This window comes from Podarcis pityusensis, assembly GCF_964106645.2.
Source record: "Podarcis pityusensis genome assembly, chromosome: 11".
NCBI lineage: Eukaryota > Metazoa > Chordata > Lepidosauria > Squamata > Lacertidae > Podarcis > Podarcis pityusensis.
This window is the reverse complement of record NC_138036.1, coordinates 23870872-23885787: the sequence shown is the minus strand read 5'-3', so window position 1 is coordinate 23885787 and position 14916 is coordinate 23870872. Positions and strand designations below refer to the sequence as shown.

Here is a 14916-nt window from a genome sequence, read left to right as displayed (position 1 = left end):
ACGAGGAAGTGAAAGAGACAATGATTAAATGGGTGTGAGCCACACAATATATTTAGAGCAATGGGAGAAACTTTGGCAGGAAGATATAAGATTTACTGCCTGTAGTACAATAAAAGAAAATTTCATCAAAATGTTCTACAGGTGGTATTTAACACCAGTCAAATTAGCAAAAATGTATAAACTGAAATCCAACCTCTGTTGGAAATGCAACAAGGAAGCTGGTACAACAATGCATATTTGGTGGAGGTGCACCCCAGTTAAGTACTTCTGGAGAGCAATACATGAGGAGTTGAAAAAAAATGCTTAAAATCCCATTAACGAAAAAACCAGAGGCTTACCTATGGGCTTTTTAGAAAAAGAAATACCAAAATTGAAAAAAGAATTTTCTTATATGCGACCACCGTGGCTAGGATAGTAATAGCATCTAAATGGGAAGCTAAAGAACTACCTACCAAGGAGGAATGGATTCTCAAATTAAAGAATATTTAAAATTGGCTAAATTAACAGCATCCATACGACAGCAGTCAAATAAAAAACTAAAAAACAAATGGCAATGCTTTGATGATTATATGTCAAAATATTGCTCTGAAAAAGACATGCTAATATGCTTAGATTAAGAATGTAAATGCATCAAAACAATAAATTATCAGTGGCATATGTATGTATATAGAGAAAATAAAAACAATGAGAATGCAATGATAAGGGTAAAATGTATTCTAGAGATGATGAGTAGCGGTGGAGGAAAGTTAAACAGGGTGGTGGGTTTATTTTATTTTGTTTATGTTTTTCTTTTGCTTTTTTGGGTATTGTATAATGATTTAATGTATAATGCTTTAATGTTTCTTTTCTGTTAAGTATTATTTTTCTTTTTTTATTAAATTGTATGATGGAAAATCTAAATAAAAATACCAAAAAAGTGCCATTGCAGCACTTTCTTGGTGGGTCACACAGATTGTTACAGGTTGCGTGGAATTTGCTTAGCTATTGAATCTCCATTCATTTCTACGACCGAGACAAATGCATTGCACAAGAGAGAGAGAGACATCTAGTGGTTAAGACTGCTGTCTGCTGCACAGCAAACTTAACCCTGGATGTGTTGTAGAAAAATGTACAGCACACATTCAGTTCCAATTTTTCCACCTGGATAATGGAATTCATCTACAGCCTCTACCTTAGCCCAGTGGAATTCCCTTCAAAATTGCAGATTCTCAATTTAGGTGTAATGTGTAAGAAAGGTATAGATGGCTCTGCTGCATAATGAAAGATACAAGTACTGCAATATTTGAATTTCAGATTGGTTGTTTCTCGCAATGATATTTTGAATACTGTACAAATAATTTGATTTTGGTGGAAGTACTCCTGTGCTATCCATTTATTTCTTTGCCTTTCCTCGAACGGAACCAGCGTATGGGCTTTTCCACCCCACCCTTTTACCCTTCACAACAACCATGCGAGATGCATTAGGCTGGGTGAGAGTTACTGGCTCAAGGCCACCCAACACTCTCCATGGCTTAGTGGCGGTTTCAACCCAGATCTCCCTAATACCAGTACAGGGTAGCCAATGTGGTGCTCAGCAGTTGTTGTTGAACCCCCAGTTACCCTCGGCCTCAGCCAGCATTGCCAATGCACAGGGATGGTGGGAAATGGGCTCCAATGAGGTATGGGGAGAACCTTGTTGGCCATCCCTGTCATAGTCCACTACCAAAAAGCATCCCTTTATTACACTCATCAGTTCTCCAGGCTGATATTCCCTTTTGTATCTTCTTCAAACTCATGTACAGGGGAAGGGCACCTTCAAAAGGTCTCATGTTCAGTCCCTGGCATCCTCAGGTAGGACTGTGAATGGAAAACCCTGGGAAGCTGTATAGGTGTTGCTGGATTGGGTGGATCAGTGATCTGACTTTGCATCATCCTCTCCGTCATCCTGATAATTTATTATTTATATCCCGCCCATCTGGCTGGGTTTCCCCAGCCACTCTAGGCAGCTTCCAACAAAATACTAAAAATACAATAAAACATCTGACATTAAAAGCTTCCCTAAACAGGGCTGCCTTCAGATGTCTTCTAAATGTCATATAGTTTTTTATTTCTTTGACATCTGGTAGGAGGGCGTTCCACAGGGCAGGTGCCACTACCGAGAAGGCCCTCTGACTGGTTCCCTGTAACTTAGCTTCTCACAGTGAGGGAACTGCCAGAAAGCCCTCAGAGCTGGACCTCAGTGTCCGGGCTGAACGATGGGTTTTAGCAAAATATCCTGATGTTTTATTTTTCATTTTCTAATTGCAGCCCTGATGTCTTCTAAACACCATTCATGGTGTCCGTTTTGATCCTAAAAACCCTAGATGGACTATTGGATGGATGCTTGTAATATACATAAATTGTTTTTCTGTTTTGAAAGTGGTAAATAATACGTGAAAACAAGTGAAACATTTAAAAGGTTAGAGATTGCCAACTTGTCTTCCATGCAGCAAGTTGAAACCTGTCCTGCCTTCAGACCACAAAGGGATGCAGGGGGTCATTCTCAATGGCTCAACTCTAGTTAGATTACTCCCTCCCCAGGGAGGCTGGGCAAAGGGTGGGCTAAAGCTTATTTCAAAAGTGCTATATTCTGGTTTGATTAGTTTTTGGCCTTCACTGGTGTTCATTTGGTTATGGGATCTGGACAGAGTTTTATTGTATTGAATTTTGTTTTATGCCGTTTCACAGTAACAAGAGGGTTTCTGATATCTGAATAATTAAATATGGTTGCCTTTCTTTGGATTTGTGGCATCAGCAAATGTGATAAAAATAAGTAATAGATATATATATATTACAAAGTGAACTTGTTAATATTCATTTATACTTTATGCATTTGGTCTGTGTGAGATACTTACTGATTTCATCAAGTTAGCTTGCATCAGTCCCAGCTAATGAGTAAACCATACAAATGGAATTCTTTATATTTTTAGTTGTAGCTGATTGGTTGATTTGGGGGGAAATTGTTTTGATGTACACAGTAATTAAGTGGCCCTGCTGTCTGAAGAGATCTCAGTTTATAATCTGCTGACTAAACTGCATCAGCAAAGTCTGCTCTGTTATGCGCTGTAGAACAACTGTTTTTGGTTCTAAAACAATAACAAACTTCTTTTTCTTTTCAGGTAAGTTCAAAAACATTTATTTCATTGGTTGCAACAAACAGGTAGGACAGTATATTCCGTTCCATTTTCTATGTGACTAAATCTACATATCTTGAATGCTTAGAGGGTCATATTGGGCATTAGGATGTATGCAAAGTAATGAACTATTTGGATAAAAATCTCTCAGATGTGTGTGTGTTTTAGAATTGGTCCTTGTGGTTACTGGGGCTTCCTCTACTCAGTCCTTGATGGATATTTTCAGTTTGTCCCGCCTAAGAAGGTGGGCTAGATTCTTGGATTTGTGAGATCCACCATTTATACTTAATGATCTTGGCCCATCCTGGTTTGTTCAATCAGAATTAGCAAACTGGATCTCAGAAGGTGGAAGAAGGTGAGTTCTGGTGGTTCTTAAAGAGACTGTTTTGAAATCGCTCCTTTTAGATCTTAACAACTGTCACCCTGTTTTACATTTTTTGATCACGATACTTCACCATTTGATGGCAAAGCAACTCCAGTTTTTCTTGGATGAAATGGATAGCTCACATCTATTTCAGTCTAGCTCCTACCTCAATTATCAGACAGGAACTCCCTTGATCACCTGGTGAAGGGATGGACAAATCTGCCAATTTAAGTTTCTTTCAATTTCTCTGCATGTTACACCTCAGAGAATCAGTCCCATGAGCCAAGCTGAGGCCAACTGTACAACCGGTAATAATCCTGGGAACAATTTTATGGATGTAGCTTTTATGAGTTCAGAACAGCCTTCCCCAGCCTAGTGCCCTCACAATCTTTTGGACTGCAGTGGTCATGCTGCTTGAGACTGATGGGTGTTGTAGTCCAAACCATCTTAGAAGGGCACATTGGACGAAATCTGTTGCAGAGCGATTCTGCTTTTGTATTGGAAGCTTCCTGGAAAACAACAGAGAAAGTGTTACAGGAAATATTTGCTGTCCTGTAGCTTTCCCTCTTGGACCAAGTCCACTTTGAAAGTTTTATCCTGAAACATGTCAAGGTGCCTGCTCATCATTTGCTAAGGCTCTTCTATTCCATCTGAACTAAAATTAGGCTTCCTCTGTGTTTTTTGAGATGCGGATTGTCCTTGGATGATCACCATCAGCTAAAAACAGAGAGGAAAAAACAGCTTTGTCTTGAGGAGCCATTAATAGGATGCAGAGCAGCAGTTGTGCCCTCTTTGAGAGCCAGTGTGGTGTAGTGGTTAAGAGTGGTAGTCTCGTAATCTGGGGAACCGGGTTCGCGTCTCCGCTCCTCCACATGCAGCTGCTGGGTGACCTTGGGCTAGTCACACTTCTCTGAAGTCTCTCAGCTCCACTCACCTCACAGAGTGTTTGTTGTGAAGGAGGAAGGGAAAGGAGAATGTTAACCGCTTTGAGACTCCTTCGGGTAGTGATAAAGCGGGATATCAAATCCAAACTCTTCTTCTTCTTCTTTCTCACATTTGCCAAAGGATGCTGCTTGCCTGCTAATGTCACATGAAGCAAACACTGTCAGCCATCAGGAGTGAGCAACAGCGATAAACCTTGTTTATTAAGTTATTGTGAGACTCTGTGTGTAGATCGGCCATTCTAGCTGCATGTCTGCATGGGTTTGCTGGGAGGTGTGTATGTCTTGGGTATACGTGAAGGCCAGTGTTCTGTAGTAGTTAGAGTAGGAATAGGGAGACTCAGGTTTAAATTCCCACTCATCCAAGAAGCTTACCAGGTGATTTTGCACCACTTGCTGGCCTGGTATGCATATCATGCAAAGCAAGACCATCATGGCCTCATGTGAACTTGTAGGCTCTAGAAATCCCTAATCATTTTGCTACAGAAGAAGAAGAAGAAGAAGAAGAAGAAGAAGAAGAAGAAGAAGAAGAAGAGTTTGGATTTGATATCCCGCTTTATCACTACCCAAAGGAGTCTCAAAGCGGCTAACATTCTCCTTTCCCTTCCTCCCCCACAACAAACACCCTGTGAGGTGAGTGGGGCTGAGAGACTTCAGAGAAGTGTGACTAGCCCAAGGTCACCCAGCAGCTGCATGTGGAGGAGCGGAGACGCGAACTCGGTTCCCCAGATTACGAATCTACCGCTCTTAACCACTACACCACACTGGCTCTCTACTGCACTGAGCTGAGCCATGGTTTGTCTTAGCATGTTGTTTGAACCTGGGCTTCAGACATCTTGTAAAGTTTTGTCTCAGGCCTGTAGCGCATAGTGATATGGGGGATTTCATATCAAATTTCAGTTGCACTCCAAAGCAGTTCACTTGGTGCATCTTTTGCATACTGTCTTTGATTGCTAGCCCAGGCTTTCCTTCATCCAAAAGAATGGACTATTTTATGTGTGTGAACCTTCTTACTTTGTGTTTTAACTCTTTGGTATCCTTTATATGCCTGTTTTAATGTTTTTAGACTGAATTTTAATGATTATTTTTTTTAAAAAAAAATGTGGACCACTTAGAGATTTTCAAAATATTAACCAATTGATAGATACTCTTAAATAAATAAATAAAATAATTCCAGACCAAGGGTTTACATTTATTTGGCCATAATCTTAATGGTAATAGGTTTTTTATTTTCCTTCCACCACATTGAGATTTGTTGTGCTAATTGATTTAAGCACACGTTGGAACAAGAAGGGAAACAGTTGCCGTGGTATAAAAATTGAAATTAACTTTGTTTGATGCTTTTAAGGTTTGCATTGTTCAGCGAGGCTTGCTAAATTAATTTTGAAAACAAATATATATTGCAAATTGGTGTTGTGATAGCTGACATAGCAATTATATAGCCACTGTGGCTTGAATGCAAAATCTTTTGTTCATATTGGTTTGGTATTCATTCTGCTTAGTTTTATGATAATATGTAAATCAGTGAAATTAATATTGTGAGACTTGGGAGGTAAATAGTGTCTCTAGAAAACAAAAAGATTTCTCTGAAATTAGAAGCACCATTGTTTAGCACCTGTGCAGCAGCAAAATGTTATATAGCAACTTAAAATACAATTGAGTTTTATTCAAAAGAAGAAAAGGAATCACCTTGCTCCACCTGCAAATTCCAGGTGCCTCGCTCTGGTGTGTGGAGATGCGTTACTCAAGGAGAAGCTCATTATTAGCAGTGCATGATTTACCACAGAACAAAAGGCAGGTATGCTGAGGAGAACAAGGGTTTAAGTACTGTTTTAAGTGGAAGGATATTCCTCCAGCACTTTCTCTATCTTGGTGCTTGAAGGTGTGGTCTGGTCAGACTTCAGGAGACTCAGAGTTCAGGAGACTCAGTCCCATGACCAGGGCTGTGGCCCATTTAGACTGGCCTGTTTGTTGTGTGTCCTTGAATATTTTGAGTGGTAATTGTGGCTGCATTCAAATATGGAAATGTGTGGAGTTTGCTTCCCTCTGGATCAGGGGTGGTGAAACCTCCGACCGCCAGGCCCATACCCTCCAATAGTATTTCATTTCTCCAATGAAAATAGGGATGATGGTAGTAGTAGTAATATTTATTTATACATACATACATACATACATACCCCACCTATGTGGCTGGGTTTCCCAACAGAATATTAAAAACACGATAAAACATCAAGCATTAAAAACTTTCCTAAACAGGGTTGCCTTCAGATGTCTTCTTAAAGTCAGATAGTTGTTTATTTCCTTGACATCTGAAGGGAGGGCGTTCCACAGGGCGGGCGCCACTACCGAGAAGGCCCTCTGTCTGGTTCCCGGCAGCTTAACTTCTCACAGTGAGGGAACCACCAGAAGGCCCTCGGAGCTGGACCTCAGTGTCCGGGCTAAACAGTGGGGGTGGAGACACTCCTTCAGGCATACTGATGATGATTATGATAACATTACTGTTTATACCCCACCCATCTGACTGGGTTGCCCCAGCCGTTCTGGGCGACTTCCAACAAATTATAAAGCTACAGTAAAACATCAAACATGAAAACCTCAGTGGCTCACGAGGCTGTTTTCCTCAAACCACGCCCACCTGGTCCATGCCTGGCATCACATGTGACCTCAGGTGTTGGGCAGGTAAGGGCACAGAACAATCAGGAGCTTAAATTGAGCTTCTTCATTTGCAAGCAGGACTTCCTGACAGTGAGACCTACAGAGACCAGCTGCATGGCGTCCCCCCCCCCCCAGGAACTCCCTAGCGCAACTAAGGGTGCCTCGATGTCAGTGCCGATCAGCTGAGTCCCTTTGATGCTGTCACCCAACGTCAGTGGCTTTTCAGGGTCTCAGACAGGGATCTTTCCCATCCCCTTCTGCCTGGTTCTTTTAACTAGACATGACAGGTATCGATTTAACGAGGGATTAAACTTGGAATCTTTTGCATGCCAAACATGTGCTCTGCCGCTGAGCTATGGCCTTTCTCCTGTCAAAATTGGTTGCCGATTTTGGACTTCTAAATTTTAATCCTCAAAGTGCAATTACTTTTAATGGCCTACTCTGCAACACTGTTTTTTTTTTAAAAAAATAAAAGGCAAATAACCATAACATCAGTTCCTTATTTAGCTCTGTGTCTCTACAGTGCTCCCTCTAATTCACTGTTTTGCTACAATTTGAATAAAGGACGTTTTATACATGGCACACACGCCTACTTTCAGTCTGATTCCAACCTACCATGACTTGTGTCTGAAAATGTGCTCTGGGCCTTTAAGAACCGGGTTTAAGTATCCCAGAGCCCCATCACCTGCAAAAGGAGAGTGTTTCTTGTATCTAGCTTTGCAGTAAGCTGAGTGGAGTTGTCAAAGTCATTCACTGTAATCAGAGAAAGGCACAAAGGGTTCTGGATGAAAAAGCTGCCAAAAGGGCTGAAAATAATCTACATGTCGGAGACACTCTCTGGAACGGCTGATGCCTCACAAATCATTATGCCCCATTGGAACAGGAGCTGCTTCCTTACGTAAAACGAATGCCTCTTTGAAAATGGAGAGGGGAACCAGAATTAAGGTGGAGAGAGAAGCAGTTGGTTCCTACGTTTACTAACTAAAAATCATTTACATGTGGTGGGGGCCATTGGGCTGATGGTGTGAAGCAGCTCCGTTGGCCATACAAAATAATATTTTGAGGAGAGGTGTACACACACACACACACACACACACACACACACAGGAAGCTGCCATTCTGAGTCAGATCCTTGGTCTATCATAGTACTGGAAGAAGCACAGATCACTGGAAGAAGCAATGATTCTTCAACAGCAACTTCGTTGGACTGGTCATGTTGTGCGGATGCCTGATTATCGTCTTCCAAATCAACTACTCTATTCCGAACTTAAAAATGGAAAGCGTAATGCTGGTGGTCAACAATGGAAACCAATGTCCCCACTGTGGAAGGACGTGTGGGTCCAGAATTGGCCTCCACAGTCACTTATGGACTCATTGTTAAAACCGTGTTTATGGAAGACAATCTTACTCGGCTCCGAGTGATCGCCAAAGAAGAAGAAGAAGACACTGACCGGCAGCAGCTCTCCAGGGTTTCAGACAGGACAGTCTCCACCCTACCTGGAGAGGCCGAGTATTGAACCTGGGACCTTCCGTGTGCAAAGCGAACACTTTGCCACTGAGCTGTGGCTGGTTCTCAGTCCTTCCATGCATCTTTTAAAGAGAAGCATCAGGCAGGCAGATGGGAGAGTTGTGCACCTTGCATCACATGCAGGGAAGGAAGGAATGGGTTTCTGGGTAATGAATGACTGTCATGTGAGCAAGCTTGAGTTAATTTTATTGAATGAGAGCCACTGTGGGTAGACATTAGAGATGGCTTTCTTGGCCTTGGGTGCCCAGATGTTCTTGAATTACAGCTCCCATCATCCTTGACCACTGGTCATGCTGTTTAGGAATGATGGGAGTTGTAGTACAACAACATCTAAGGACCCAAGGTTGAGAGAGGTTGAATTAGACGGCACTGTTTCCCAAACTTGGGGTCTCCAGCTGTTTTGGACTACAATTCCTGTCATCCTTGACTGCTTGTCCTGCTAGCTAGGGATGATGGGAGTTGTAGTCCTAAAACAGCTAGCAACCCAAGTTTGGGAAACCCTGAATTAGAGTGTTAGGCTTGGGAGAATGGGGTTCATATCACCATTCAGCCACAAAGTTTGATGGATGGTGACCTTAGGCCAGTTGTTATCTCTCAAACTGACCCTCCCTCCCTCCCTCACAAGGTTGTTATGAAGATAAAATGGGGAGAGGTACCATACGTACCATCCTGCTTTCTTGGAGGAAGTGTGGGGTTTTCTTTTAATGTAATGAATAAATACTAACAATATTTGCCTAGATGCCAACTGGATACTCACTGCATGTTTTTCACCTTTGCTTGATTTCACCCTGAACACATTCATATGTTATTGAAGGAAAACAGGGGCCATGTAAGTGTATAGTGAGGAACAAAGGGACTGTTAACTACATCGGTGCTTTGCTCCTGCGCTCTGTGTAACTTCTCAGCAACACGCCACTTGCTCTCTCCTAATCGGTGCTATATTTATAAACAGCTTTACTAGGAGAGTTTCTCCCTTCAGTAATGAGATAAGGTCCCTGAATGCAGCCAGTGTTCTTGCTCAGGGCAAGTGTCACGCTGCAGGAAATCCTGGTTATCCTTTCTACCTTGTGCATGCTCTCAGCACTGCCGAAAGCACAGCCCAAGGAAAGGCATTTCGTCAGAGAGCTACAAGTAATTTTCTCATTAGTGTGACGCACCTCCAGCTCTGTGGCCGGGTCTCTCTGCACATTAGTCGGGGATTGTTTGCAGCCTATAAATGGCCTTTGTCTGGGAACCACTGGGAATAGCTGCCCCTCCAAGGAACAACAAGAAGAAGTTTCTTTTCTTGAAGTCGTACAGGTATCTGAACTTGCCTGCTGTGGGTTGATGTTGTTGACAGTCCCGTCTATCTATAGTTTTGTCTCAGGCCCGCAGCGCGTAGCGAAATGGGGATTTCTGATCAAATTTCAGTTGCACTCATAGTAAGCATTTCACTCGGTAAGTCTTTTGCATGCTAGCCTTTGAATGCTAGCCTTCTAAACGAGCAGATTAAAAGTTTAGGAGATTACTCTGACATAAGTGTATCACACTTGAATTAACAACTTAGAATGGGGAAAACCTGCATGAACATTTCAAAGCAAAAAACAAACGCATTTAAATGGAAGCTGGCAAATTGCTGAATTTGCTTATTCAGTGATCTGTGTCAAATGCTGTTTAGTAGCAACTGAATTTGGTGCTTCTGAGACTGGGATTGATTTTGAAGTTTGTTGGGTTACGGTCAGTGCTTTTTTTCTGGGGGTACACAGGGGTACGCATACCCCTAAACATTTTGTGAATCTTTGTATTTTTGTCCATTTACTGTATTTATTTTTCCCAATTTGAACTATAAAATGGTGATTTTCTTGAGTCAAAATGAGAGTACCCCTAAATATATTTTTTTTAGGAAAAAAAAGTACTGGTTACAGTTATCCTGAGGAAACCAGTGTGTCTTACTTCCAAGTAAATGCATAGGTGCTAGCTGCACTTACTTGGGAGTAAGCCCCATGGAATCCACTAGGACATGAACCTACCATATAGTAGACATGATTAGGATTGCACTACGCACTTTCATGTTGGACAATAATATTCCTTTCTTTATCTGTGTTCTGCAAGTGAAAGAAAACAAAAGAAAATGCACTACAGCCGTTCTTCAGGATGGGGGTGGGAACCCAATAGCAAAATGTGTAATTAATGGGTATTTGTTGAGACACTTATTGATGATAGTTTCCCAGTCTACTTTGTTGGTTTTTAATTTCATCTAATCCTGTAGGAAGCACATTTTTTGTGTGGAAACACATTCACATAACACAACTTTTTTTTATTATTACTTACCTATCCTTTTTTTTAATTTAATATGCATGTGTATAGCCCTTCCTTGTTTTGACAATACCATGAAACATGTAAGTTGCAATCCTTTACTCAGTTACCTGGAAGGGGCACCCACTGAACTCAGAAGTTATATATTGGGTTGCACTGTTGGGCTACTGTTTTTTCTCAGCATGAGGCAGGTTTGTAACTTTCCTGCAAATGATTTCCCCACCACCACCCAAAAAGCACACATTATAAATATTATTACACAAACGCAGCTCACGTACCACTAAACTCAAGTACAAAATAATAATAATGAAAGTCAGTTCCAAAACCATTTATAACATTACGCTCATAGTTGGAAATGGATAATTTACCTGTCAGATGTTTGTATTACTTGTGACCATACACATTAGCCAAATGAATGCACGTTATAATTTTGTAATACAACCTATCTGACGAAAGAAAGGTATTAATACATAATTACTTTTTCCTTGGCTTTTTGTTCTTCTTCCATGATTTAGCAAAACAAATTCAAATTAAATATATATAATATCAGTCCTTGTTTATTGCAGGTATGAAAGAGTAGGGAGCTTCTCCTCCCTCCCTTTTTTTCTACACTGTCAGACAGGCTTTTCACTTTCATGAAAATGATTTGTTTTCAGAAAATATGCTGGCTGATGTGTGTTTAGATACAGAAAAATCCTGTGTACAGTGGTACCTTGGGTTACAGACACTTCAGGTTACATACGCTTCAGGTTACAGACGCTTCAGGTTACAGACGCTTCAGGTTACAGACTCTGCTAACCCAGAAATAGTACCTCGGGTTAAGAACTTTGCTTCAGGATGAGAACAGAAATTGCGCGGTGGCGGCAGCAGGAGGCCCCATTAGCTAAAGTGGCACCTCAGGTTAAGAACAGTTTCAGGTTAAGAATGGACCTCCAGAACGAATTAAGTTCTTAACCCGAGATACCACTGTATTTATCCCAGTCCAGGAATAATGTGCAATATGGAAAGCACTTATTGAAATGGGTTCTTTACAGAAAGAAAAAAAGTAAAAAGCAAACATCACCCAAATCTGTGCAGATTTCTCATTGCTGGATTACATCTTGTCAGTTTGTTTGGTGCTTTTAGCTGTGACAGCATCACTCAATTGTTTGGATGGCAGGGTTGAGGGAAGAGAGAGCTACCCAGGAGTGCTGACTGGCTAGAAAAACCTGGCATGTAGCAGCAAGCATGCCCCCTGGTGCGGCATGCTGGGATCCCTGGACTCAGCTCAGAGTGTATATTAATTAATGCAACTATTGAGAAATTGCAAAGCCAGCATAGTGTGGTATAGTATAGTTGGCATATGACTGAGGGTCAATACCCATTTGGCCATGAAGCTCACTGGGTGAATCTTGAGCTGGATATAGTCTCTCAGCCTAGCCTACCTCACAGGGTTGTCATGAGGATAAAGCAGGCTGGGGAGAGACTAATCTACATTTCATTGGACTACTTGAAGAAAATACAGAATATGGTAGCTAGGTAAGCAGGCAGGCATAGTTAGAAGATGCCCTCTGGACCAGTAATCCAGGCTTTCTCCTCTCCAGAGATTATAGTGTTAAATCACCATTCCTATTCAAAGTTGAATTTTATCCTTAACAGTCTATCACGTATATTTGGGTTTTCTTAGGTTTTCAGACTTTACCAGAGGTGTTGCTTAGGCACGGTGTGGACATAGTGCAGAATTTAGAGATAACTGTATGTCATTAACTGCAAATAGACAAATTATTAAGTGTACTTCATGGCTGAAAATGAGATGCAGGAACTGGAACTTTTATATAATTTTGTCGACTCTTTTCTTTCATTCATCCTTTGGGTTATGTTTTGAGATCTGTGGCAGAATATTTTGCTTCCCTGTAACCCAAGAACATTGCCTTCGTCAACTCACAGTTCTCTCCACGTCACTGAAATATCTAATGACAGTGTCAGTATCAATAAACTTCTAAAAATTAACATATCACAATAGTTGGCTTTCGGAGCTGATCTACTTTCCTCTTTTGCTCTGGGGTATTCTGTTACTTGAAAAGAGATTCGAGAGTAAGCAAAAGAGCATCAAGCCTTGCATCTTACAATGCATAAAAGCCTTGCTAAACTCAATGGCAAGAGATACTGGCGCTTGCTTTCATACTGAAAAAGTGGGAACTGCAGCAAAATGTTGCTGGGCATCCCCACTCTGAAAGAAGGGTTTATTTCTCATGGCCCCAGTCAGCCTGGAAAGAGAGTCTTGTAGTGCTATTCAGGCCTTAGGGGAGAGGGATGGAGGACACAATTTCCTCTCCCTGCGCTCTGAGGTCATTGCCTGCTGAACTGTGTATTTATTAGAGGGTTGCCAGCCCCAAATGTGAGCATTTTATGGTGAGATAACTGTGGGAGGCTCCACCCGCTCACAGTACCGCTGATCACCTCCACGAGTTGTGAAGAGGGTCGCCTCCTAATCTTGTATTATTTTTATTTATTGTTGATTTCATTTATATCCCACCATTTTCTCCAAGGAGTTCGAGGTGGCGTATGAGGTTCTCCCCTTCCTCATAACAACCCTGTGAGGTTAGGCTGAGAGGCAGCGGCAGGCCCAAGGCCACTCAGTGAGTTTCATGGCTGGATGGGGATTTGAACCCTGGTCTCCCAGGGTGAAATCCAACACTCTAACCACTACACCACACCTCCTCCCCCTCCTCCCCCTCCAGAGGCTCCCTGCGTGTTTTGTTGTTGTTGTTGTTGTTTAGTCATTTAGTTGTGTCCGACTCTTCATGACCCCATGGACCAGAGCACGCCAGGCACTCCTGTCTTCCACTGCCTCCCGCAGTTTGGTCAAACTCATGTTGGTAGCTTCAAGAACACTGTCCAACCATCTCGTCCTCTGTCGTCCCCTTCTCCTTGTGCCCTCCATCTTTCCCAACATCAGGATCTTTTCCAGGGAGTCTTCTCTTCTCATGAGGTGGCCGAAGTATTGGAGCCTCAGCTTCAGGATCTGTCCTTCCAGTGAGCACTCAGGGCTGATTTCCTTCAGAATGGATAGGTTTGTTCTTCTTGCAGTCCATGGGACTCTCAAGAGTCTCCTCCAGCACCATAATTCAAAAGCATCAATTCTTCAGCGATCAGCCTTCTTTATGGTCCAGCTCTCACTTCCATACATCACAACTGGGAAAACCATAGCTTTAACTATACGGACCTTTGTTGGCAAGGTGATGTCTCTGCTTTTTTAAGATGCATGTTTTAGAACAGTGAAAAGCATAGTTACCATCACCACAATGCCTTGTGTTTTGTTAACTCGTATAGAGAATGCTTTAAGTGGGCTAGTTCTGGAGACAGGATTATTTGTTGTGAAGTGGAGGGAAGGAGCTTTGAACCTAACAGCAAATCCCTCTCCAATCATACTCTTCCCTCCCAGGATGCTTACTGTAAACTGAGCAGGCCAATTCATGTTCACTCCTTCTCCTCCAAGTTCCTTTTTTGGAGGGAGGGCTGTTTTCTTCTGGCATCTTAACAATCCATTTTTCAGCTGCTCTGAGCCACAGATGTAACTAATGGACTTAAACAATCTGCCTGCTTCAGATTAATTTTGGTCCTTTGCCCCCTCTCTATGGACTCAACTGCCATTAGCAATCTGAAAGCTAAAAGGTTCTTGTCAGGCAGCTTTTTTTTTAGTGCTAGAATTTAGAAATTTCTATATTTCCTTGTTCTCAAAGAGTCTTCCAATCAATAGAAAACACTATCTTTGGAGCAGTGGCAGTGGTGGCCTTATTTCATTTCCCAACTGATAGTGGTCATATCCTTGAGAGTTGCTAGAAGACCCCCTCCAGAGGGCTCATTTCATTCTCATGGGTTTCTCATTCCATAGACTCAGACCGGCCAAGTCTCCCTTTTTTCCAGGGATGGTCCTGGATATGCAGAAGTTGTCCCAGTTTCTGATTTGATACCAGAATGTCCTGCTTTTCCTCAGAACAC

At 41.9% G+C, this 14916-nt stretch overlaps 1 protein-coding gene across 8 annotated transcripts in view; it reads left to right on the top strand.

Moving 5' to 3' along the window:
* The window catches only part of PDE4D (phosphodiesterase 4D), a 622159-nt gene that overhangs the window by 436412 nt on the left and 170831 nt on the right, over positions 1-14916 (top strand). Inside the window, exon 1 of one of the 8 annotated variants that reach the window (XM_080972597.1) lies at positions 9793-9939. The exons of the other annotated variants lie outside the window; for them this stretch is intronic. Coding sequence (XP_080828723.1) covers positions 9857-9939 — 83 coding nt within the window. The 5' untranslated portion in view covers positions 9793-9856. Of the gene's footprint in view, positions 1-9792; positions 9940-14916 lie in introns of those variants that run through there. 8 annotated transcript variants of the gene reach the window in all.